The 27,459-nt window shown below is 43.6% G+C and overlaps 1 protein-coding gene across 1 annotated transcript; it reads right to left on the bottom strand.

The window, feature by feature from the left end:
• Positions 1–2,917: 2,917 nt before the first annotated feature.
• Positions 2,918–27,459, bottom strand: sqlea (squalene epoxidase a). Its single transcript, XM_085993575.1, has 12 exons — positions 27,371–27,459; positions 26,493–27,018; positions 20,771–21,026; positions 17,651–17,831; positions 17,215–17,311; positions 15,963–16,076; positions 12,199–12,370; positions 11,332–11,427; positions 10,198–10,340; positions 7,229–7,325; positions 5,909–5,996; positions 2,918–4,796 (listed from the first exon to the last, which is right to left on the bottom strand). The coding sequence occupies exons 2-12, from the start codon at positions 26,775–26,777 to the stop codon at positions 4,604–4,606; spliced, it is 1,722 nt and encodes a 573-aa protein (XP_085849701.1). The 5' UTR covers positions 26,778–27,018; positions 27,371–27,459; the 3' UTR covers positions 2,918–4,603.

Here is a 27,459-nt window from a genome sequence, read left to right as displayed (position 1 = left end):
AGTACATACACTACAGTGCTCATTTCTAGTTCCCTCTTTGCTCCTCTGACCATATTATATATTTTTGGAGATTCCTGTATTCTTTCCAATAGCTCCCTCACTTTTCTCCTGACAGATTTTGTAGGGTAATTTTTCTTACTTCTTGTATTTCACATTGTCTGATAGAATCTTCAGCACAAGAGGTCATTCGGCCACTCATACCTGTGCCAATACTATCTCCTTAACTGGAGCTATCTACTCCAATTCTATAGCAAAACACTGCAGATGCTGGAAATCTGAAACAACAACAGAAAATGCTGGAAGCACTCAGCAGGCCAGGCAGCATCTGTGGAGAGAGAAACAGAGTTAACGTTTCAGGTCTGTGACCCTTCATCAGAATTGGAAAAGGTTAGGGATGTAACAAGTTTTAAGCAGGTGCAGAGGCAGGGAAAGGGGGAGGGGAGGGGAGGAAGGAATTGAAGGGATATTCTGTGCTTTGGTAGAAGGCAGGAGAGATTAAATGTTGCAAATGGGGATGGCAGAATCATCAAATCCACCTGAAAAATGGGGGCAGGGGTTATAGTCTGAAATTGTTGAACTCAATGTTGAGTCCAGAAGGCTGTAAAGTGCCTAATCGAAAGATGAGGTGCTGTTCCTCGAGCTTACGTTGAGCTTCACTGGAACAGTGTAAGAGGCTGAGGGCAGAGAGGTCCGAGTGGGAGTGGAGCGGAGAATTAAAGTGACAGGCAACCGGAAATTCCATTTGCCTACCCTTTCCGCATATCCTTTATGCAATTCTTTTTGAAATAATTTTCCAATTTCCTTTTAAATGATGTTATTGTCTCTGCCTCAGCAGTCACTTGTGGTAAGTCATCCCAAATCTAATAACTCTATGTATGAAAAAATAACTTCTAACTTCCCTCGATTCTTTTAGTGTTAATCCTGAGTTTTTATCTCCTTGTTATCAATTCACTATTGGAAACAATTTTTCACTATTGTTCCTACATTACAACAGTGACTACACGCCAAAAGTACTTCATTGTCTCCAAAGCGCTTTGGGACGTCGTGAGGTCATGAAAGGCGCTATATAAATGCAAGTCTTTCTTTCAAGAGCTTTCATTATCTCTTCTCAGCTTCAGTTAAAAGGAAAAACTGCAATTTTTCAAGCCTTCCTTTATAAATATAACCTCTTATTCCTGGTCTCATTCTAATGACTCCACACTTACCCTCTCCATGGCTGTAAGGGGGTGCTGAGAACGGCATGTAAATCTCCCAACCGTGGCCTGACCAACGTCTCATACAAATTGTCCTTGTTTTTGTATTCACTGTCTATCTTTATAAAACCCAGAACCATAGCTTGCTTTTTTATGGTCTTTTCTACCTGCACGCATACCATTGAAGATTTATTTTTTTCATCCATTGATCTCTCTATTCCTCCAATCTCGAGAATGTTAGCAGTTAGGGTGCACTTCCTTTCAGTGTATTGAACTACATCTGCCACCTGTCTGCCCACTCCGCTAACCTATATTCTGCAATCGCCTGCATTTTTCCTCACAGTTTGCCATACCACCCAACTTGGTATCTTCAGCAAATTTTGATATCATTCCTTGTGCCCATGTTCAAATCATTTATAGAAATGGGAAACAAAAAAAGAGAGGCCTGCACAGCTCCCTGGGGCACACCACAGCTCACCAGTCTGAAAAACATTAATTTACCTCTACTGTGTTTTTTGTCACCTAGTCAGCTCTACCCAAGAAGCTACATTCCCGTTAAAGCCATGTGCCATCTTTTTTGTGACAAATGTCCATCTGGCATCATCTATACACTCTGGCCCTGAATTTCCTTAGAGCCAGCAACATACCTGAGATGGGAGTCTAGCAGAAGGCAGGGCCAGGAAATGGGACTGGACCTGGTAACGCTGGGTCTCCGCCCTGAAGATCACTGCAAGGAAATTCTTGCTGGGGGTGGGCAAAGGTTCCATCCACCCCATGGAAGTTAGGTGTGTAAAAAGGAGACAGAGCCAGAAGGCTGTTGTCAACCACTGGTTTTTCCACTGCTGCTGCTTCCTCCCTGAGCAATCAATGTGCTGTATGCTGGCAAAATACATGTAATATGGTACTTGTGAACGGTGGAAGAGGTTCCAGATCAGGGTCATGGTCTGGAACAGTCCAGTAGATTGCTACATGAAGACTCTAAATTGGCCCTCTTAAAAAGGGGGCTTTCTAGCCAGTCCTGTTGGCTTCACATCAATGCAGCAATGCAACTCCGCATCTTACACTTCACCCATCTCGCAGGCACCTAGGATGCACCCATTCTCATGCTCGCACCTACGGGATTAAAATAAATGTCCTGACCCCAGAAATTCCAGCAGGGTCAGGCTCTCTCTACACAGGCGGCTTGTGATACTTGCTCAGCCACAGTTATGGAGGTAGAGGAGGGTCATCACCAGTATTCAGACCCTTTGATTTTACAGACCCATGCTGTCTGGCCCGGATTATCCCATGCCTTTCTTATGCTCACTAATTTCATCTTATTATGGCTGATTTTTTTAAACAGAGCCTCACCCACTAGGAACACAGACTAGGAAATTACAGGCTCACGCCCCACAATTTTCTGTCGATTTGAAATTAATGGGATGGAAAATCATAGGGAGCAAAGACTGGAAAAAAAATTGCTCTTGGACTTTTATCCATAACCGAGGTAAGACTAACCAGCCTATAATTTCCTGGCTTATCCTTCCTGGATGGATGAATGGACTTCCTTATCCATAATTATCAGTTTGTGACATGATCTCTTGGCAGGTGAGCCTCATTAGGAATGAGCTTTTGTAAAATTATCCCAGATATTTACAAAACAGGAACAAAAGTAAATTAATTCATACATGATGCAGAATGCACCTGTGATGTGCCAGTACAGGAAAGACACGTTTTCAGCAAAGCCTTGGACAAATTATAAACCTTTTAATAAAGTTGTACATACTAATATAGAACATTCATAGGATTAATGGTAGAATAACTAAACATAATGAACAAATGTGGTAGTGAAAATTCATTACTGCTTTTACAATTGTACATTATATACAATTTTTAATATCGTACACAAATTTCAGATGCAAACATATGATCAAGAAGGTGTGATTCAAGGAAGATATTTTGCCCATTTGACATAAAGTAAGTTTTATTTGTTTTAAACCAGGAATGAAAGAAAAGAATTAAAAACAAAATCTTGAAGTATTGGATCCTGCATACTGGGAATGCAGCAAGTTTCTTTTAGCCAGCTCTAGATATGGCTGCAGTGCTTTGTAAGTGAAGACACAAGTAACATCGAGTGGTTACATTATCAGTACTGCAAATAATTTTCCATTCAAAAATATATGTATATAAAATTAAGAAAAATATAGGCTCAGGGGCAATCATTTTGCAGAGGGAACTTGGAAAGCCTTCAAATTGCTGAGGATTTTTGTCTGTTTCTCCCCTTATATTAGATCACTGCTAGCTTCTGCCTTCTTGCTGCCTCCTTCAGCCCAGAGGCAGTAACACGCTGTCGCTGTTGACCTAATGTTGCTCCTCGCCGCTGACAGGAGACACAAGCCTGGTTCCATTGGTTGGTCTGCCCCTTTGGGGACCAATCACTGCAATGTAAAGAGCCATGCCTTGCAAACTAGCTGTGAACTGGTGAAACTCACCCATAACACTAAGATCAAATGGCACCTGCAAATCAAATTCTGGGCCCTGCATGTGGGATTACCAGTGATGCACCATCAATGCGGCATTACTCTTGTCCCTCTTTTAAAAAAAAAATTGTTAGATTACATTGCCTTCAAGAAATGATCAGTTTCTGGGCTAGGAGTTGATGAAGCCGTTATCTCTGGAATGTTTTTGCGGTAATGGAATCATCAGGCAAATCCAAATCTTAGTTCTTACAAATAATATGTTACTTAAATGCAGTCAGGTAAAGCTAATACTTAAATCTTCTGTTTGTTCTTACAAAGGAAAACGCACTTTCAGAAGAAGGTAGTGGTAGAATTTCCGCGGAGGTTCTTCCAATTGCAGGGTCTCTGACGCTCTTCCGCCGAGGTCACAGTGGACGATCGGGTGAACCCCCGTGGAAATGCACCCCCTAAAGTTGGAGGTAACTTTACCATGAGAACGAATTGACTGGAGGCCTCTGCTTTTTTTTAAATTCCCTTGGGGGTAGCAATTACAGTTTAGGAACACACCTTTTTCAAATGTTTTAGATAGAAGTTTGAATTTGAACAACTAAAACAAACAACAGAAACGCTTCATAAACGGCAGTGTGACTAACCCAGTGCCACGAGCCATAATCAGCGCGGTTTAAAAACTTGTGTCCAATTTGCACTGAAGGACACAAGCCATTTTATGTGTACACCATAAATATGTGCTTGTTAAGTGTATTGCAGTTACATAGTTGGATCACAGGTCTACAAAGTGTAAAATTGACTAACAGTCATTCTGCAACTCAACTGGCCACAGGAGGGGTTTTAAATCTTTCAACAACGTAACTGTATCCAATTTTTAGACACAACAATGAGGTAAATGTCCAACTATTGCAAAGGCTCTGTGTGTGTTTTTGTCCTTGCTTATCTTTATCTTTTCTACGTTCTTCAGTAAACAAGATACTTCATTTCAGAATAAATGAGAGGAAGGATAACGGAGCATGCACGATAGACAATGACACTACCATTCAATAAGGCCCGTGGTTTCATGTACCATGGCTCTGCCTTGAAGGAGAAATAGATAGCGTAGAGTGCCACAGCAAAGAAGTGCCCAATCAGAGTCATTGGTTCAGGAGAAAGCCTAATGGAAAGAAAGTAAGCAATTAATCACATGTAAGGATTGTAATGGGTAATGTTGCAAGAGTCTTCTCTAGAATGGAGCCTTGCTAGATGGGAGCATGGGTTGTCCCTATAGTGTTACAGCTATCTGAGTCACATTCCCATCTCGCGAGGCTTCATGCCAGGAGCCTTGCCTGTTAAAATTACCCTTATTTGTAAACTTATTCATAGCATCCATATTAACAACTAATTTCATAATTTTGAAGATGAAAGTAGTGTACATTAGCACTATTTTTTATGCACACTGGTCTGTTTTTAATATTGGCTGTCATTAATCCCAACAATCACCCTACTATTTGGGCCGCATGGAGTTGTCGTGATTTGGAGCCCCACTGCACAGACCCATGCAGTCTTGATCCCCCAATGCAGAGGCGCTGAATGGAGGCCAGGTACCTCCTCACAGTGAGAGTCATCACCTGGTCACTCCTGGACTGGGTTACTCACCTGCCGATTCAGTTGTATGGGATGCACAGGAGATGGTGGATTAAAAACCTTACTAATTCAGAATTTCCCCCTCCAGTTTTACTTCTCTTCTGAAGCTGGAGATCCATAGGCACCTCCCCCCCCCCCGCACCCCCGTATCCTTACCAAGTGTCCACTGTGTTTGAGATTAGGTAGTGATTTTTAGCAGGCTATTCAACTGGACAGCAAGTGAGGGTTGGCGGGGGGAGAGGAGGTCACGTGTGAGCCGAAACCTGCACTGATATCCAAATGCATTGCAGCAGGAGTGGCTGACTAGTAAAGAGCTGTTGGAACCCTGGCAGATTTTTTTCCTCTACTATCTTGGGAACTGTACCCGCATTGTTGCAACTTGTTCTGGAGAAAGCTGAAGGAGAGTTATTTCCACACTCTCTCTCTCTCTCACCTCCCAATGCAGGATTCCTTAAACCAGATGAGGTAATTTCCACTACAGGTATCAATAGCTTTGCTTAGTTGTACACATATGAAACATGAAACATGAAACGGAGTTAGAATGACAGTGATCTTTCAGCATTTCTCCATTCACAGTTAAGAGAAAACTGTCTCCAGAGATTTTTTTCAAATGACAGATGATTTTTCAGCATTAGGACTTACACAGATAACAGACCCACTGGTCCCGACACACACTGCCCACCCAGCTTGAAGTAAAGAAAACAAGCCTTCCGGAGTTGATGCATGGAATCTGGAATTAAATGAAATATAATGAACTCTATTAAAATCTATGTAAATATTTGTTTAAAGTAGTATTACTTTGTAGTATTATGTGCAGGTAATGAGTCCAATCTCTATTAGAAAAATTTAATGCATTTGGGGAGGGCTAACAAGGAAAGGGAATACACATTAAATGGTAGGACACTGAGTAGTGTAGAGGAACAAAGGGACCTTGGAGTGCATGTCCACAGATCCCTGAAGGTAACAGGCCAGGTAGATAAGGCGGTTAAGAAGGCATACGGAATGCTTGCCTTTATTAGCCATGGCATAGAATACAAGAGCAGGGGGGTTATGCTTCAACTGTATAAAACACTAGTTAGGCCTCAGCTAGAGTACTGCGTGCAGTTCTGGTCACCACATTACAGGAAAGATATGATTGCACTGGAGAGGGTACAGAGGAGATTTACAAGGATGTTGCCGGGAGTAGAGAATCTTAGCTATGAGGAAAGACTGGATAGGCTGGGTCTGTTTTCCTTGGAACAGAGGAGGCTGAGGGGAGATCTTATTGAGGTGTATAAAATTATGAGGGGCCTAGATAAAGTGGATAGAAAGGACCTATTTCCCTTAGCAGAGGGGTCAAAAACCAGGGGGCACAGATTTAAAGCAATTGGTGGAAGGTTTAGAGGGGATTTGAGGGGAAATGTCTTCACCCAGAGGATTGTGAGGGTCTGGAACTCACTGCCTGAAAGGGTGGTAGAGGCAGGAACCCTAACCACATTTAAAACGTACTTGGATGTACACTTGGGATGCTGTAACCTGCAGGACTACGGACCAGGAGCTGGGAAGTGGGATTAGGCTGGATAGCTCTTTGTTGGCCAGCACGGACACGATGGGCCGAAATGACCTCCTTCCGTGCTGTAACTTTCTATGATTCTATGAAATAAACTTCTAAACAGGATTGTGTGTGATTATTGGCATTTTTTATGTTTAACTTAAAAGAATACAAGTATTTAAAGTTGTGGGGCACCGATACTTTGAAAAGTCACATCCATTGAAACCCTGATAGAATTTTACTGATGAATTAACATGATTGAATTAAATTTTTCACGACATTCAATGAAAGTGTAACGTGATTTCTGTGTCGGTTCAGGTTTCCATTTAAAAGTAGAAGGCATGTGGTACGAACGCCACAGTAAAATCAAACACTATTGGAGAATGTGCAGGGTCTGTGCGAGTCTCCTGCTCCTAAGAGATTGAGCTTACCATCTGTAGCAGCAAATAGTTCATACAGAGCTTGAGCCAGAACATTCACTACAAAGGAATGGGACTTCTTCCTTGCCCAGTGGAATTTCTTCTTGGCCTGCAAAAAAAAACAACAGATTGTGTAAAATTTCTTTCCAAATCGCTTTCCAAAAGTGTGCACTCATTGCAAACTTGAGGTGCGACCTTGCCAGCCCTGGGGAGGCAGGTTTGGAGGTGGGACTGCTGGGAAAATGGCAGAATCTCGGGGCGGGTACCCATCCCGCCCCCATGCCATCTTCCCAGGAGGCGGGTAGCCGACCCGCGCCGGGTCCCGTCTCCTGGAGGCGGGAAAGGGATTACAGCCACTTAACTGCCTGTTAACAGGTAGTTAACAGGCAGATAAGAGGATTATCCCCATTTTACCCCTACAAGTGCGGGCTTCCCGAAGGCTGCGAACCCTGCCAGGGTCACCGAGGCAAGCAGTGGGTCTGCGGGGGTCTGCGAGGTGCAAAAGTGCGCTGTGAAGGTAAGTGATGGATGCAAGTGAGGAGAGGTAAGTGTGTGAGGTAAGTGGAAAGTGTTAGACAAAGTTTACTTACCTTTGTTTCTTCCTGCAGGCTTCAAACGTTGGGGATGCGGAGAGTCTCGCATCTCCGCGGCAGAGATGACAGATGGCTACTGCATTCTCCAATGCAACAACCATCTAATTTCTGCTAAAGAAAGAGGTTTGATGAGTCTTGCATTCAAGAACTCATCAAACTAAGAGAATGTCAGTGTTTGACAGCTTCACAGAGCTGTCAAACGATGACAATTCATCTGTTAAAAATTTTTGACAAATGAAACGTCATACGCTGACGTTCTCTGTAACCGGCTTCCCCTCAATTGGCCTGCTGGGCGGGCTTAACAAGGTCAATGGGAAAATAGCGTGGGTTGTCCAGAAGTCGATGGAGGCGGGACTGAAACCCGACAAGTGGGAGTCCCGCCTCCAAAAGCTCCCCATTGGCAAAATCCAGCCCTTTGTGTCCAAGGTGCAAACTTGGTGTCCAAGGGCTGTGCTCAATTTGCTTGTTAATTGTATGTTTTTTAGGCATGTATGTCGCGGTGGAGCATATTATACACAATATATTAACAGTTGTCTTCGGTGAGTGGGTTTCTCCACAATTACTTCTAGTTTTGGGGAAAAAAAGTCACTGGTTTAAGAATCACATTTTACTTTAATGAAAATGGCTCTGGGTTGTAGAAAAGGTGTGAGAAAAAATAGCAAGTTGATGCACATGTACCCAAATCCAAATAATTCCCAACCTAACTTTTAGTCATGAGTGTTCGGATTTGCAATGCTTTGTATTCTCTTGCATGGTTTCTTTGGTTACCTTACCATGAAACCTAATGATGAAGTTGCCTTTTTAATACGTTTGTCAGTATGGGGGCGGGGTTGCGCAATGTGTTCTGCCACAGAGCAGTGGGCCGTGGGGGAATCACAGATGGACACCGCATGAGAGGTGCCAAGTGCATTCTCAGAGAAGGAAATGTGCAGGATGAGTCACCGAGGCAACTCTGGGCCAGTTCCTGGCAGGCAATTTCAGGGTGGCGACACAGAGGCTCAGGAGTAGAGTAACCATTTACTGAGCCTCAAGCGATCCAAGAAGAAAGCAAAATAACTTCAAAACATTTAAAAAAATTTGAATAGCTTATACAGTCAGCCAACATTGTAAAAGAAAATATATTCTGGTCTCTTGTTTGCCTCGGTCACTGAATATTCCTTTAGTCATGTTCCAAGCTGTTAAAAGTAGGCACATTAAGAAACAGCTAATCTATAGATTCTGTAAAAAATTCTAAATGTTTTGTTTTTAGGAAAGTCCGTGTGTTGTCTTAGCTTTAGATCTCAACAATAGTCTAGTGGTTTTCATGTATTCAAAAATCAAACTTTTTTTTGCAGTTATATTTGGAACATAGGAACAGGAGGAGGCCATTCAGCCCCTCGAGTCTGTTCCGCCATTCAATGAGATCATGGCTGATCTGTGACCTAACTCCACATACCCGCCTTTGGCCCATATCCCTTAATATCTTTGATTAACAAAAATCGCTCAATCTCCGATTTAAAATGAACAATGGATCTCGCATCAATTGCCGTTTGCGGAAGAGATTTCCAAACTTCTACCACCTTTTGTGTTTCCTAATTTCACTCCTGAAAGGTCTGGCTCTAATTTTTAGACTATGGCCCCCTAGTCCTAGAATCCCCAACCAGCAGAAATAGTTTCTCTCCATCTACCCTATCTGTTCCCCTCAATATCCTGAAAACTTTGATCAGCTCACCCCTTAACCTTCTAAACTCCACGGAATACAACCCTAGTTTGTGTAATCTCTCCTCGTAACTTAACCCTTGAAGTCTGGGTATCATTTGAGTTAAGGCATCGTGGCCTCAAGTAGCCCTGGAATTCTCCTGATCCACGTGGCTTCATGGGAGCTGAAGGAAACCGTTACAATACTCAAATTCTTTCTGCTTTGAAACTCACTAAAGCATTGGCATAATTGCTGCTACACAATGTGTAGGAAATAGGGTAGTACTGCCAACACTGCCCCTTGATTAACAAACTATAGGAGTTCTGCTGTTTCTCTTTGGGACGGTAAAACAAAGTTTCAAGTGAGGCAGCAGAATGGAGATGAAAATCATTGTTACACACATAGCTGCTGGGTGTGGCCATCAGTCGCCAATAGAATTGGACATTCTGATCCCAGAAGTCACATTACTAAGCTAAAGATCCAACTACGGTCCTGAATTTCCACGGGGTAGTCCGAATCTCCTGCCAAAACGTTGGTGGGAGAGCAGTGGAAACCCTCACAAAATGGCACAAATGGACATCTTCAGCCACTTTCTCTGGGAGTTCTGCCAGTCTCCCACTGGAGTCACGGTAGATCGGAAGACCCCCCCATAGAAATTCAGGCCCCTGAATTCTTCCTGAATGAAGTGCTATAAATAACATGTCTCACACCTGTAGCATTGCTTCATTATCGTGGAGGTCTGGAATGCTGCACAGGAGACTTTTCCATATCCTCACGTCATTCAGCAAAACGCTCATCCCGCCTCCTGTGAGAGGATGGCGCATGTTATATGCATCACCCAAAATGAGCACACCTGGATAAAAGAGGTAACAATGGTTGTATTATAGCAAGCTTAAAAGTGACTAAAATATGTGTAGTATTTCCTCCACATGAGATGTGCCCATGGACCCAACCCACCTCCGCCCCCCCGCCCCCCGCAAACACTGGAATTTAAAGGTCTGGTCTAAATGTATCGGAATCCTAATGGAACTGAGCTCCACCCTGTATTCAAATCAGACTTACAACCTCTCCTGACCCAGGAAATTCAGGACTTTTATGTCTGTTGTGAGTGCTTTACGGGATTACTGTTATGACAGCTTTGCTTAACAGAGGTCAGCGCTTATTAAAAGGTACCTTTGCTGTCAGGGCTGTTACGTCATGAATCTTGTTTAATTGCACTCTGTATAAAATATAGTTTTCGCATCATGCTAAATATTAGATTGAAATTATACCCAATTTTTTTTTTAAATCAAAGCTGACTAAAGTGACTGACAAACTCCTCATGGCTTTTTATTGACAAAAGTTTTTATGAACAAAGTTATCACTGAGACACAGAAACATTTTAAATATTCTTTATATAATTGTGCTTGGAACTCACCTTTAAGATATAGTTAAATAAGGCTGCTGAAAAAATGACTGGGATAGATTTGCATCTTAACCACTTGGGAGTTAAGTATCACCTGGGCAGAGTGTAGAGAAAAATCGGGCAGGGAGAATCACACACCACGAACAGAGACTGCCTGATTTTTCTTCTCTTTAAATGAATGGAAGCAAAACTAGGTGGCATCCCTTAGGATCAGGTATGATCCTCCCAGTCCAATTTTCCTCTCTGCACTCCACCCTCTGCCCAGGCCATGCTTAGTGCCCAGGCGGGCAAGGCAAAAATCTACCCCAGTGATTCAAGATTAAGACAAAAATGTTCTATTTGGGTTCATATAAATGTATCAACTCTATGGATGCACACATGACATGCTAAATATAATGTTAATTTGCTATGTTGGACTTTGCTTATTTACAGGTTTTACCTGGTTTATTCACTGGTGATGGCGGGAGGAAGCTCGCAGGCATAGTCCGTAGACGGTCATTCTGAACTGCAAGCAGGAACGGTTCTCTCATGTGCTCTGTTGAAGAGAAATTGGCATCCACTTTTACTGATGACAGAGCCAGCATTAAGGGTAATTTCAGGAGTCTTAGCTAAACTCCAGTTTCACTACGGTTTTGTGCTTGTTACTATGATCGTGACTATCTGTGCACTTCACAGGCAAGTGGATTCATAGCAACAGAACCGCTGATAAAATAAAACTGAACCACACTATTAAATATATTGTACTGGGTCTCCACAACATAGTTTTTATGCAAGGTTATGAGGAAAGTCTACTGAAATTTGAAGCTGGCTATTCGCCCATTATGGGTAATTTTGTGAAATCGCACTCTCGGCGGGAGCCCCATCCACTTGGAGCACACGTTCCCTACATGACAATAGTGATTACAATTCAAAAGTACTTCATTGGCTGCGAAGTACTTTGTGACGTCCTGATTGTGAAAGGCGCTATAGAAATGCAAGTTCTTTCTTTCTTTGCCTGCATCAAGAATTCGGACGCATGCTCATCATAATTTTCTATGCATTCATTTTATGGCGGCAGAATTGTGAGGAGTGCATGCCCGACTTTCTGCTATGTGCTGCTAAAAGTGTGATTTTGTCTGTTTTGTTAAAGATAAAGAGAAACCCCAGCACACGCTGGTAGTGAGGTCAGAAGAGCGTTGAGAGAGACCTGGGAGGGAGTCCCCAATTCACACCCTCAGTCATGGGTGGCATAAGGCCTAAGGAGACCAGGAGCACTGGAGGGAAAATAAAAACTATTAGGGGGGAAAAAAAAGACATCCTATTGTACCTGGAAGCTGTGGATAGATTTTCTCAATCATGTAGTCTTTAAGACGTCTTGGCATTTCCCCTCTGATGTCCACTAACACTCGTGTTTCATTGGACGAAATTTGGTAGATAAGAATAGGGCTCGGGTTGGCAAGAACGAGTTCTGCATGGTTCGGTTTGAATTGTGGCGAGTCCTATAACCATAAACAGAGACATTAAATAGTAGCCCCATACTTTATTTCTATTTCAGCCTCATTTTTCTTTGAAATTAGTTGATTTTTAAAAAGTGCCATTGACAGTGGCAGTGGTTGTTTTATTTCCTCATCATTACCTTTTGTTAAGAAAATTAAACAGTTGCAAGGGATTATCATTGACTTTAATACACACAGCCTCTTTAAAGTTGAAAACAACTATTAGAAAATAACTTACTAAACACTATTTATTCCAACAGTTTTGGAGTTCGCAATAGGCGAATGAGGTGCACCAGAGATGTCCACCTCAAGCAGAAAACCGGAGCGGCACCATGGCACTCCAATTGGGAAAGCCAGTGGCCTTTGACAGGCTGAAGATGAAATGGCCAAATTCCTTCTGCACTGCAACATATTTGGGGCCTTTGGAAGGTCCAGTACCAAACCCACACTTGCTCCCAGCTGGGCCGAAGGATGGTGTGCCAGGTGGAACTCCCAGGGTAGCCAGGAATTGCACCCTGACTTTCCCCCAAAGCTGGCTGTGGAGGTGATGGGCAGGTGGAAAACTAACCCTCCCACTCACTGGTCGAAATTTGGGGTGTGGCGGTCCTGGAGCAGAAACCTGGAGGATTAGAAAAGGAGTGCATGCTAATTATGTTTAAATATGTGAATCTCCCAAGGGGATGAAATGTAAATTTTCTGGGCTATAAGCCAGTGTTATATCTCGCTGTAACTTTGGAGGGAGATTTGAGAAATGGCTTCTTACACCATTTCTCCAGGGTTTGCTCTGATCTTCCACTGAAGTTACAAAGGACATGGGGGAGCAATTCTACCCCAACCTCTTATACTAAACTGTTACTTTAAACCAATGACAATTTAATTTTTTTTTTAAATTCACTCACTGAGGAAACCCCCCCACCCAAGTACCCACCCGCCAGCACTCTGATTCCATTGACCAGGCAGCTGGTGGTATACAGGTAGACTACCCTTTATCCGGACTTCCGAAAACCGAAACCCTCTAAAAACCGAAGGTTTTTTCGTTCAGCGTAAGTCGTGCGTACGAACGAAAAAACCTTCGGTTTTTAGAGGGTTCCGGTTTCGGAAGTTCGGATAAAGGGTAAGTCGTGCGCACGACCCCCCGCGGACCCCGCCGGCCCCGACAACCGCCGACCACCGCCGACCCCCCCGCGGACCCCGCCGGCCCCGACAACCGCCGACCCCCCCGCGGACCCCAACAACCGCCGACCCCGCCAGCCGCCGACCCCCCCGCGGACCCCGCCGGCCCCGACAACCGCCGACCCCGCCAGCCCCGACAACCGCCGACCCCCCCGCGGACCCCGCCGGCCCCGACCCCCGCCGACCCCGACTGACTTACGCTGAGCGTCAGCGTAAGTCGTGCGCACGACCCCCCGCCGACCCCCCCGCGGACCCTCGCCGACCCACCTTCCGAAATCCGAAATTCTCCTTTATCCGAAACTCGGCTGGTCCCGAGGTTTTCGGATAAAGGATAGTCTACCTGTATCACAGAAACGATAGGTATGACATCTGACATTCCAGCTGAACTGCAGAAGATGAAGGGTGATGGGTGAGTGTATATTTTCCTCTGGTCACTAATGTCAATGTGCATATAAAACCCTGGAATCCTAGCTTAGAATCACACCACCTTTCCACTTAAATTAGCAACTAGTGGAATATATTTCAGAAAGAATTAAGAACTTGAAAATAGGTAGAGCAGCTGGGCCGGATGATATCCACCCGAGGGTCCTCAGGGGGATGGGACATGAGCTGTGTGAGCCCCTAGCCTGTATTTTTAATAGCTCACTGCACTCTGGAATGGTTCCTATAGACTGGAAGGAGGCTAATGTGGTCCCCATCTGTAAAAAAGGTGACAAGACTGACCCAGCTAACTATAGGCCCATTAGTTTGACATCAGTAATAGGGAAGATGCTTGAGGGAATCATTTAGGATGCAATATATGAATATTTGGATATTGAGGGACATATTGGGGACACCCAACATGACTTCATAAAAAGGTCATGTCTTACAAATCTAATTGTATTTTTTGAAGTTACAAAGTTGGCGGATGAGGGAAGTCCAGTAGACATTGTCTACTTAGACTTCCAAAAAGCTTTTGATAAGGTACCGCACAAGGGGTTTCTCTAAGATTGAAGCCTCCGGTATTAGTGGTAATATATTGAGCTGGATTGAGAACTGGCTGGCAGAACGTAGGCAAAAAGTAGTTATAGATGGATTTGGATCTGTTTGGACACCGGTCACCAGTGGTGTCCCGCAGGGTTCAGTGTTGGGACCGTTGCTCTTTACTATTTTAATTAATGATCTGGATGTAGGTGTTGGGGGCACGATCTGCAAATTTGCAGAGGATACCATGATCTGTGCGAGTATTAGGACTGTAGATGATGCTCGTCTGCTTCAGGTGGATCTTCATGTGTTGGGAGATTGGGCTCATGACTGGCAAATGATGTATAGCTTGGACAAGTGCAGTGTTATGCATGTGGGCGGGGCAAATGCTCAACATTCACATCCCCTTCAGAGAAAAGCATTAAAGGAGGAGGAGATAAAGAGATTTGGGCATTCTAGTGCATGCATCTCTAAAGGTACATGAGCAATGCCGTGAAGCGATAGCTAGAGCAAATAGGGTGTTGGGGTGTATCCATAGGGCAATTGAGTACAAGACGAGGCATACAGTTTTGTCCTTGTACAAGACCTTAGTCGGGCCTCACTTGAAATACTGTGTCCAGTTTTGGTCTCCTCACATGGTGGGTGATGTTGAGGCTTTGGAAAGGGTGCAGAGGAGGGTCACTAAACACTAATGCCCAGTTTAGAGCATCTTGGTTATCAAGGTAGGCTAAAAGAGTTGGAGCTCTACTCTTTAGAGACGCGTAGACTTAGAGGTGTTCTGATTGAGGTTTGTAAGATAATGAAGGGAATAGATTGTGTTCCAGTTGACAGTTTGTTCTAATTAAATAGGTTAGGGAGGACCAGGGGGTCACAAATTGAAGTTATACAAGGCCAGATCCAGGTTAGATGTCAGGCGGTGGATCTTTTCTCAGAGAATAGTGAACCTCTGGAACAGGCTGCCATCTCGTGCGGTGGATGCTGATTCGCTGAATTCCTTCAAGCGGGAGCAGGACCTGTTTGTGGCTGGGGCGGAGATTCCCCTCTTACAGAAGGTGGGCACTGCAGGCAATCCAGGGCCAGAGTGGTCTCCTGGACTAGTTTCGATCGCCCAGATGGGTTGGAGAGGAATTTCCCAGATTGTTTCTCCCCCCAAATTGGCCTGGATTTTTAAAATCTGGTTTTTCACCTCTCCCAGATCACGTGGTTCGGGTGGGGTGGAGAGTGTATACATTGTGATACACAAGGTACTACAATGGTGTGGGAGAGGCTTGATGGACTAGAGGGTCTTTACCCATCCGGAGGGTCTTTACCTGTCCATCATTGTTCGTATATCTGAGGGTCATTAAAATTGGAAAACAAATTTTAAAAAAACATATAGAAACAAATTTCATTGTCGGGAATTCAAGCTAGATGTGGTATGCAAATAAAATCACTGCAATGCTTGTTTGAATAGTCTCACCTTCATAATGCAGCCAACAAAATGAGATGAAACACTGACTTTGCTCTTCACCAAGTTTTTCCTGAACTTAGAGAAGTGTCCATCAGCAACCACAGTCAGTGGGCAACACAGTTCCTGCGATTAGAAAAATACTTTTGGTTAGTTATGTTTAACTATGTGGCGCTCCCAAGGGAAGGAGATGCCAAGTTTCTGGGCTACAGGCCTGGGATTACAAAATAATACTGATTACTTATGTTTAAATACGTGAAGAGTCAATGAAAATAAAGCGCCAAGCGTCAGGCTTCGTATCATTTTCACACCCCGCTGATGCTCTTGGTGAATTCAGGACACATCAGGGATCAAACCTGGGACCTTCCTGACCTGAATGACTGAGTATCGCACCATGAGGTCCATTTACTCATTGAAACATCAGGCGCTCATCCCTAATTTTTGAACTAACTGATGTGCCTCAATAAATCCGAGACTCGATGTTAGCGAAACAAAACAAGGCTTTTATTGACTTAGAAGGTAACACACAGAGGAGAATGTATCTTCCATCCAGAGGTCTGCCGTACTGGATGTGCTGCAGGCTGGGCCAGCTTACATAGGAGCCAGGTATGGGCGGAGCCCTACACACAGTACAATACAATGGAAATGAAACTGAAACCAACCACAGTCACAGGCAGAGAAATACTGATGAGTGATGAATGGAATATTTCATCACACTAACTATAGAATTTTTTTTTTTTAATGGATATTCCAGAAGTTTTTTTTTATACTTCGATCAGGATTTGGTATTTAAATGTTGTGCTTGGATCAGAGAGTATGTACAAGACGAGAACATTTTAAATGGCCTGATGCACTGCAATTCTGTGCTCGAGTGAGATTTATGCAGTTTATCCAGAGCTGAATACAGTATGTAGCATGTTGCAGAATATCAACATATTCAAAGGGCATAACTCCTGTTTCAGGTGGTTGCCAGAGACGTCTAAAAAAAATGAGACTGATGAATTTAGCAGTGGCCCAAGCGCACGCGCAGACTAGGCGCAGGCCGTCCCACTGCTAAATCTGTCAGCGTTGGGCCCATTTTACGCCAAAAAAAAGGGTGCCATGCATACCAATTTCTATCCCACTGAATTGCTATTATTCTTTAGAACTGGAAGAACAAATTATGTGGCTTTTGTGTTCAGTACTTCTGCCCATTACTTGGCATTGCACAACCGGAATGCAAGCTTCACTGTACAGTGTCACTTCAGATGAATAACTTACAAACCTTTAAATCTCCACTTTCTTTTTCTTTGTACTGGACTCCTGTAACTTTACCATCTTCTTCCAATAAGTGCATCACTGTTCCTTCGATGAATCTTACGCTAGAACACAGCCATTGGGGAAGTTAGCTTATTCTTCTGTTTTAGCCAAGCCTCTCCAGGATAAATTAGAATTTTTATATTCCTACATTAAGCTGCATAAAGCTTTGAAGTTGCTATGGATTATCTTTAGGATTTCTCGGGTGCTGCTTAACATTGCATCTAGTCATGGATGTTGCAATGGCACATTCAATTCAAAGCTCAGCATATCTCTTGTATGAAAACAGAAGGTGTGAATGTTTTTGTTTGTTAAGTGATTGCCTTAATGATTGGCAGCACAATTAGACAGAATAACATTTGTAGACATTCTAAACAAACGATGGGTCCATAAGGAATGCTTACTTGAGCTCCGCCATAGCTGCACTTCTGAGACCCATGATGAAACGTCCATGGTGAAATGCTGTCCCACATTGCACTTGACTGTTCTCATCCAGAGGATAAGGGATTTCCACCTCTGTCTTGCTTTCGATATCATGTATGACATAACCATTTACTATGTGGGCATCAAGACCTTCAACGGTACCTGGTCGCAGAGTAAAGTAGAGCAATGTACATAAGATGTAGAACGTCAGAGAGAAGAATGACGAGGATGATTCCAAAACTTAAAATTGTAAAGTTAAGCTGAAGAAACCATTTATTTTTCCACAAGAGAAAATAGGATTGAAAAGCAACATGATTCAAGTCTTTAAAATGATGCAGCAATCGACGACATAGATTTTTGGCTAAAATTGTGCTTTTGGAACTGGAGGGCAGAGTATTTGTAGATTTTTCTCATCACAGAGTGAGTGATTAATGTGTGAACATCAAAGTTAGTACAGTATATAGAGCTTACAAAGAAATTGTTTGATTATCTGGTAGGAAGTGGGATTGCATGTACTTGGCAGACATTTAGGCACAGGTGATTAGCTTATGGAACATTTGCCATATGTTTTTCACTACATGCCTAGAATATTTGGAAGAAGTTTGTTGTTTTTGCTTTTTAAATCACCTTCCTCAGAAGTTCTGGATTGAGTTAGGTAGAAGCCATGACAGTGTAGTGGAGCCTGGTGTAATGGAAGAGGGATGGGCGAACTGGCCTTTTCTTTTTCCACGGTTTCTTAAGTGTTTATAGTTCAACCAAGTCTAGCAGCTGCACATCTTTGTATTTACTGAGTATGTTTACGTTTAAAACATTTGCTTTATTTTATTTGAAATGAAAATAACAGATCGTATGATAGCAATGCACTGAGCTCACATACTTTTACTTAAAAATAGTCCTATCTTGCAGAGTCCAATTTTTCTTTTTGTAAAAATACAATGGCCCCAGATACCCATGGAGGGAGGACACATCTTGTCTTAAGTACCAAGGTGTACCCGTCCAGGACCTCTGACCCTACCAAAGTTTGTGGGGTCAGGGGTCGGCACTTTCACTTGACTGGCAATGGCCGCCACCCACACCACCAGGGGTACTTCTAGGTTGTCCACCACCAAAGAGACTAACTGTGGTAGTGGGGTGGCTAAGGTTTCAGATTCCCACCTGACCCATCATATTTCAAGTAAGGGGGCTACATTTAAATATATGTTTTTTTAAATTGCACTTCTTTGTGGGTCCAGTCGTGGACTTGCCTCGTCTACACTAGGTCCCTCGGAGGACCGGAGAAACAGGAACTTACTGCATAGGGAGTCTCTACCCCGCCAACCCCCCAACCCCGGCCACAACCCCCCTTACACCAATGGCTTGGTTTGAGGTGGGTGGAGGGTCAGCCCTCAAAAGGCCACCGTGGAATCCCCAACGCAAGGCTGGGATCTGGCATGCCTGGGTCCCAGCCGAATTTGCTGCCTTTGTGGTGCACTCCCGCTGGGCTTACCGCAGGAAGATGCTGGGTGGACTGCTGATATTGGAGTCCAACATTTCTGACAGATCGTCCTCACGAAGCAATGGCAGGGTTGGCAATTTTACACGATCCACTGCAGTTGAAAATATTTAATAAATTCTTCTATGTTAGGTGCCTTCCTTGGGTCTTCTGATTTAAGATTAAGGATCGCTTCACATTATATAACTGATGTGTGTAAGTGTCAGCAATTACTCCTGGACTTTCAGTGTGTATTCAAGTTTTCAGCAGGCTAAATATTAAGGAAAGTTCGAGAAACTTTAATATTGTAGCATTTTTTAAAAATAAAAAATGTTAGATTAATTCATTCTCTTCAATATTGAATCTTGAATAAGGGAGAATTTAGTCATTAAAATAGATTGTTAAAAAATGTATTCTGAAAGTAATGCGAATTCGAAGTGCAAGCAATTTGTTTCATGGCTTTTGTTGCTGTTGATCTGGCCAGTAGGAGGGGTGCAAGAGTGAAGCGTACTGATTCGTCCTTTAACCTTCTCCCTTTCCCCATAGTGTGACATCTCCATCTTACCTGGCAGTTTAAGAACCCACATGGCCCATCGAGCAGCATTTTATTATCAGACCACTGGAGAAACTGAAAGGTGCTAAAATCCTGGATCTTGCTGTAGTTCTGCTTTATTGTGGTATTCGTTACTAGAAGGTTTCTAGCTCATTTTTCATTGGAGAAACACAGACTCCAAGGGGACATGGTTAAGGTATTTAAATTATAAAGGGAACAGATGGTGTTCGGGTGCATAGGTTATTTGAGCTGGAGGGCGAGAAGAGGATCAAGGAGCATCAGTACAAAATATATATATATTTTTTAAGTTTGGTTAGACACCAGGAAGTACTTCATTTTGCAGGGAGCCATCGACCTCTGGAACTGATTGCCAGAACATGCAATGAGTCGAGATCTGCTTCCAGCCTTCAAAAAGAAGCTGGGCATGTTCTTGCAAGTGGAAGGCATCTCAGGCTATAGATGGTAGGTGACGTCTCATCAGTTCCTGCAGTCTCCCGAGGCTTGCTTGATTGCCTTGTGGAGGGGCAGGGGGGGTGGTTAGAAAAGAGGGGGGTAAAGATAGCTTTCCCCAGAGGTTTTTCCCCCCAAATTAGTGCACGGCTTTTTGTCTTTCCCTGAAGATTGTGTGGCCTGGGAGGTGGGTTGCTGGCGTACATAGACTGTGTCACATCTGCATGGAACAGGTTGGATGAACTAATTGGTATTTTTTTGTTGTCCTGTCTCATGTTTGTAAAGAAAAGGCACGACTACTGGAACTCTGAAAACAAAACTAGAAAAAGACAGCAATGCAGAGCAGGTCAATCAGCATCCGAGTGCAAGATAGGTTAATGTTTTGCTTCTATCGCATCACAAGAATGAATGCTAACCTCCCTTTTTTCTTCACATGCTGATCAACCCTCTGCTTTACTAGCATTTAACATTTTTGCAGCACCTTAAATGTCTTGATTGTTAAATAGATAAGTGTTCAAAGCATTACTCTTTTCTGGGTGAAATGTTCAACTGTCTATCGGTTTGGTTTTATTGATTTCCATTCCATGTTAATGTGACCTTAGTTCCCAGGGCCATTTATGTTTGTACCTTCAAGACCAAGTGCTTTCAACGCACGGTATCCCCCGGGCTGCAACAACTCTCCGACAATTCTGTCTGGTTCCTTCAGGTCTCTCTCGATCACTGTCACATTCCGTCCATCCCTTGCAAGGACAGCAGCCATTGCGGAGCCAAGGACCCCGGAGCCCACAATGATGACCTCTGGATCATACTGGGAAGAAATGCTGGTGTTTGGAGCGTTTTCTGTCTGAGCATACTCTGAGAGACTGAGCTTCCTTTTCTTCTGCTGCATCAGGATAGAAGGAATGAGAAATCTTCAGTCTCCTTATTTACTGGTCTTGAAATTCTGCAGGGGGTTCTCCCGATCTCCAGCCGTACCTTTGGCTGTAGGATTGGCGGAAACCCCAGAGAAACGGCATAAAGGCTGAAAATGGCCATTTACCCCATTTCTCTAGGGGTTCCACCAAAGTTATGGCGGGAAGCCGGGAGAAACCCCATGAAATATTTCACAACTGGACCATTCACAGACGTTGACACAACAACAACTGGCATTTATATAGTGCCTTTAACGTAGTAAAACGTCCCATAAAATAAAATGTTACTGTTGCCTCCTCCAACAGCAGCCATCAAAGTCACAGCCAAGGTTAGAGACTGTCCATGTGGCGAATTCTAAGTGTTGCCTTCCGATCTGTGGTACAGTGTGTTGGTAAAGCAGTCTGCTGTCCCATCACTCTATGTTGTCCCTTATACAGTTTCCTAGAACAGTGGCATCACATCTAGTTGAAGCTATATCTATATTTCATTAGTCTTCAAAGAGCATTTTCCACTCTTTGGCAGATACCAGTGTCCAGGTAAGATTGGAAACTATGCAGTGGGGATCAGAAACTTATTGGCCATTCTGTGGCACTGTGCATTGCTACTTCAATTGGCTATTTCACCCTCATTATCCTCGATACCTTTAAAAATCAATGGGGCTCCCCCAACAATTCAGTTTATAAGTGTACTGTACAGTGTGGAACTGAACTCTAAGAAGCAGGAAGATCCCAGATTCAAACTACAGTGTGTGCTGAATTAACTAAAGCAGTAGCGATGCCTTAGTGCTCCTAAGCTGGGGAAAAGAGAAATCTCAGGTATTTTTATTCTTGTTCCTAATCACTATCCAGTGACTCCTGCTGATAAGTACATGTGTATATAAGAAAATGAGGATAGGATCAGGCTCAACTGTGAATCCCCCATCATGAAATAGCCTACTGACACTCACTTCCTGAAGAATGTCTACTCCTCCATGTTGAACACCACTTGGAAGAAGCACTGAGAGTAGCAAGGGCCAGAATGTACTCTGGGTGGGGAACTTCAGTGTCCATCACCAAGAGTGGCTCGGTAGCACCACTACTGACTGAATCCTGAAGGACATAGCTGCAAGATTGGGCCTGTGGCAAGTGGTGAGAGAACCGAAATGAGGGAAAAACCTACCTGACCTCGTCCTCCCTCACCAATCTACCTGTCCCAGATGCATCTGTCCATGACAGCATTGGCAGCAGTGACCACCGCACAGTCATTGCGGAGATGAAGTCCTGTCTTCATACTGAGGACACCCTCCATCGTGTTGTGTGGCACTACCACCATGCTAAATGGGATCGATTCAGAACAGATCTAGCAGCTCAAAACTGGGCATCCATGAGGCGCTGTGGGCCATCAGCAGCAGCAGAATTGTATTCCACCACAATCTGCAACCTCATGGCCTGGTATATCCCTCACTCTACCATTACCATCAAGCCAGGGGACAACGCTGGTTCAATGAAGGGTGCAGAAGAGCATGCCAGGAGCAGCACCAGGTGTACCTAAAAATGAGGTGCCAACCTGGGGAAGCTGCAACACAGGACTACATGCATGCTAAACAGCGGAAGCAGCATGCTATAGACAGAGTTAAGCGATCCCACAATCAAATCAAAGTTCTGCAGTCCTGCCACATCCAGTCGTGAATGGTGGTGGACAATTTAACAGGAGGGGGAGGCTCCATGAATATCCCCTTCCTCAATGATAGCGGAGCCCAGCACGTGAATGCAAAAGACAAGGCTGAAGCGTTTGCAACCATCTTCAGCCAGAAGTGCCAAGTGGATGATCCATATCAGCTTCCTCCTGAGGTCCCCACCATCACAGAAGCCAGTCTTGAGCCAATTCGATTCACTTCACGTGATATCAAGAAATGGCTGAGCACATTTGAGGTGTACATGATTGAGGTGTACAAAATTATGAGGGGCATAGATAGGATGGATACTGAGGAGCTTTTTCCCTTAGTAGAAGGGTCAATAACTAGGGGGCATAGATTCAAGGTAAAGGGCGGGAGGTTTAGAGGGGATTTGAGAAAGAACTTTTTCACCCAGAGGGTGGTTGGAGTCTGGAACTCACTGCCTGAAAGGGTTGTGGAGGCAGGAACCCTCACAACATTTAAGAAGCATTTGGATGAGCACTTGAAATGCCATAGCATACAAGGCTACGGACCAAATGCTGGAATATGGGATTAGATTAGACAGGGCTTGATGGCCGGCGCGGACACGATGGGCCGAAGGGCCTCTATCCGTGCTGTATAACTCTATGACTCTATGACACACTGGATACAGCAAAGGCTATATGTCCCGACAACATCCCGGCTGTCGTGCTGAAGATTTGTGCTCCAGAACTAGCCAAGTTGTTCCAGTACAGCTACAGCACAGGATAAATCCAATCCGGCCAATTACCGCCCCATCAGCCTACTCTCAATCAGCAAAGTGATGGAAGGTGTCATCGACAGTGCTATAAAGCGGCACTTACCAATGTTCAGTTTGGGTTCCACCAGGACCACTCAGCTCCTGACCTCATTACAGCCTTGGCCCAAACATGGACAAAAGAGCTGAATTCCAGAGGTGAGGTGAGAGTGACTGCCCTTGACGTCAAGGCAGCATTTGACCGAGTGTGGCATCAAGGAGCCCAAGTAAAACTGAAGTCAATGGGAATCGGGGGGAAAACTCTCCACTGGTTGGAGTCATACCTAGCACAAAGGAAGATGGTTGTGGATGTCATCTCAGCCCCAGGAAATCACTGCAGGAGTTCCTCAGGCACGGGACACTGCCATCCTAGGCCCAACCAGCTGCGTAATCAATGATCTTCCCTCCATCATAAGGTCAGAAGTGGGGATGTTTGCATAATGTTCAGTTCCATTCGCAACTGCTCAGATAATGAAGCAGTCCATGCCCGCATGCAGCAAGACCTGGATGACATTCAGGCTTGGGCTGATAAGTGGCAAGTAACATTCGTGCCACACAAGTGCCAGGCAATGGCTACCTCCAACAAGCGAGAGTCTAACCACTGCCCCTTGACATTCAACAGCATTACCATCGCCGAATCCCTCACCATCAACATCCTGAAGGTAACCATCAACCAGAAACTTAATTGGACCAGCCACATAAATACTGTGGCAACAAGAGCAGGTCAGAGGCTGGGTATTCTGTGGCGAGTGTCTCAGCTCCTGACTCCCCAAAGCCTTTCCACCATCTATAAGGCACAAGTCAGGAGTGTGATGGAATACTGTCCACTTGCCTGGATGAGTGCAGCTCCAACAACACTCAAGAAGCTTGACACCATCCAGGACAAAACAGCCCGCTTGATTGGCACCCCATCCACCACCTTAAACATTCACTCCCTCTACCACCGGCACACCGTGGCTGCAGTGTGTTCAAGATGCACTGCGGCAACTCGCCAAGGCTTCTTTGACAGCAACTCCCAAACCCTCAACCTCTACTACCTAGAAGGATCAGGGCAGCAGGCGCGGGGAACACCACCATCTCCAAGTTCCCCTCCAAGTCACACACCATCCTAACTTGGAAATATATCGTTGTTCCTTCATCGCCGCTGGCTCAAGATCCTGGAACTCCCTTCCTAACAGTACTGTGGGAGTCCCTTCACCACACGGACTGCAGCGGTTCAAGAAGGCAGCTCACCACCACCTTCTCAAGGGCAATTAAGAATGGGCAATAAATGCTGGCCTTGCCAGTGACGCCAACATCCCAGGAATGAATTTTTTAAAACTTTAGCAAGGTATGGTAGAATGGGCTGACATCTAGAATGAGCCAACAACTGAAGAGGAAGAAAGAAATTCGGATAGAGGTTTTAAAAAAATCAATATTTAATATTGCCAATTCTTAACAAATATTTAGAATACTCTTTATATTTCAAAGGTGGCAGCAAAAAATCTCGGGCTGTGTGTGGCTGGGTTAAACTCTGCATTGCAGCTTGCCTTTATCATATACGTAAGCTGGAATGTGAATAGAAATGTATTGTTGCATACAATGCTGCTGATTCCCATCACCATGCGGGAAGCATTCAAATCTGTGCTACGCTCCATTGTATATATCAAAATGTGAAGTGTGAACTAAGTTTTTACATTCTGCACGAGGACATGATCATCTCATTCCCGTGAGTTGTTAGTTGTGCACTGCACAAAATGACAAAATCCTTTGGTGATGTTTACCACCCTGATAGATGATGATTCTACTGGATGGATATCAGTCCACATGAACATTGTCTAAACGTTATCCTCTTCCAAATAGATAGTTCATCTGCCAATTATTTTAAGGCTTTAATGTCATTACCATGTTTTTTTGAGTACAACAGTCAAAATCCTTGTTAGCAGTTTCATATTTGGAAAAAATAGTTTCTGGTTGTATTCACTTCGCCACTGCATTGATGGCCTGAGCGTTCTGCTGCCTCGACCTTACTCTTTGGAACTCTCCCCTTAAAACTCTCCACCTGGCTCACCACTTAAAAAAAAAATCTTCTCAAAAACCATTATCTTTGACCAATCTTTCTGACACTCCAAATAATCTCTTCCTTCCTGGTTTAGTATCTGATTCTCCTCATTCATTTATTTGTGAAGTGCCCTGGGGCATATTTTATATTAAAAACTCTATAAATGCAAGTTGTTGTGGTTTAATCTATTTTGCAACAATTTTACAATTTAATATAAACATGAAATTAAATATATACACAATACTGCATAAAAATAATCCATACTGTATATCTAGGCACCATTGGCTAGCTCTTACTCGACACTGAACCGTCAATGCAGAAATGATTTCACTTACTATACAATGTCTCACAACTGCTGACTCTGAATGGCAATTAATAATTAACAAGGTACAGTTAGATAATGTTATGCTCAAGTTTGTGTTTATTACCAATTTTATTGTGAATAAAGAAAACCAGTATACTGGTCATTAAAAAAAAATCTGATGCCATTTGTATCTTTAGACAGATCAACCCAAACATTTCAAAATATCTAGATAAATAATCCAAGATTCATTACCCACTTGCTATGATTATAGATTGTTCACACGAGTTTTTAATTATTTTATATTCCAAACGTTATTCTATTTTTAAACTGTTATTCGAATTTTGCCAATACCCTACCATTCTCCCTCAAGCCATTACCTTATTCAAACAAGTACAACAGAGAGGGGAACTGCAAATGTCTTTATGTTGAGCTCTTCTGCCAACTCTACGTGTATGGACCCAGAAAAATTAAGATTAAAATGTTTTACTGTATCGACGTTTTGTAACTTACTAAATTAAAAGCTACAGTATTTTTAGTCGGAGTTTTACAACATATTTAGCACCCGCCAATACATCATGACACAAATAATAAATGTCTCACGTTAATGATAATGTCTGCCCCCCCTCCCCCTGTGGTAATGAGCACTGGTCACCCTGCGCCTACCTGCTTTGCCTGGCCTTGCTCAGTGTTGTTGGAGTCTGTGCGCCCGCTGAAGAAGGAACTTGCCAGGGGCAGGGCTGAGATGAGTTGAGAGACGAACCCTAGGTTGGAAGGTTGGTTTTTGCCGTTGCCTTGTCCGTATCGGTATCGAAAGGAGAGGATTAACCCTAGGGAGAAAAAGACCAGGAACGCCCCCAGCACCTCCTTGTTAGCGTAACTCACGCTCACCAAGTCATCGCACTTATTATAGACATAAGTAAAAGTCGCAATTCCCAGGAAAGTCCACATTTTTTAAAAAAAAGTTCCCCCCTTCAAATTTAATTGAGCTTCAGTAAATGTTCCAAAAAGTCCAAGCAGTGTTTACCCTTATTTCAAAGCAACCCTATAGCATAAATATATAATTAAATTGTTTTTTGACTAATTTTTTGGTACATTGCTTCACTTGGATCTTCAAAAAAAAATGTTCACTTTGATTTTTCTCCCAATTAGCCTGTTAATAATCTTCACTCAGCTTATCTTCGATTAATCACTGTGGGGGAAAAAAAGAAAAACACAATTCAAATAGGCAGAGATAACATTTCAATTCTTGTCAATCCAATTTCTTTACAGCTCAAGAAACAAAAATAACGTGAACTCTGTTAGATGCAAGTCAGGGTTAACAATCTTTGGCTTATAATTTATTACAACATTATCATTTTAAAAAATCCCTCTGTATATTCAGTGTCTCTTAAACATGTCATTTAAGCTGGCAGATTCAAGGCAGCAACATGATGATCACAGAATGATACAGCACAGGAAGAGGCCACTCTGCCCACCGTGCCTGTGTCATGCTGATGCTGAAGAGAATACTTTAAAAGCAGAAATAATTTCCAGTAACCTACTCTTGCTGCAATTTCACCCACGAGTAAGGCGCTGTGCCGGCTGCTGATGTGCTGCCACAGACACAGGTAGTGGGAGCGCACCAAGTAGC

This window comes from Somniosus microcephalus, chromosome 7 (assembly GCF_052327205.1).
Source record: "Somniosus microcephalus isolate GS21.2 chromosome 7, FLI_Smic_1.0, whole genome shotgun sequence".
Lineage (NCBI taxonomy): Eukaryota > Metazoa > Chordata > Chondrichthyes > Squaliformes > Somniosidae > Somniosus > Somniosus microcephalus.
This window is presented reverse-complemented; position numbering and strand designations above follow the sequence as displayed.

Excerpts from the sequence above, each read along its gene's own strand:
- sqlea (XM_085993575.1), bottom strand. The coding sequence starts at position 26,777 with ATGTGGACTTTCCTGGGAATTGCGACTTTTACTTATGTCTATAATAAG. Across the intron at positions 17,832-20,770 it reads GAAAGCACTTGGTCTTGAAG|GTACCGTTGAAGGTCTTGAT; the intron begins GTACAAACATAA and ends CTCTGCGACCAG. Across the intron at positions 17,312-17,650 it reads GCAGCTATGGCGGAGCTCAA|CGTAAGATTCATCGAAGGAA; the intron begins GTAAGCATTCCT and ends GCTGTGTTCTAG.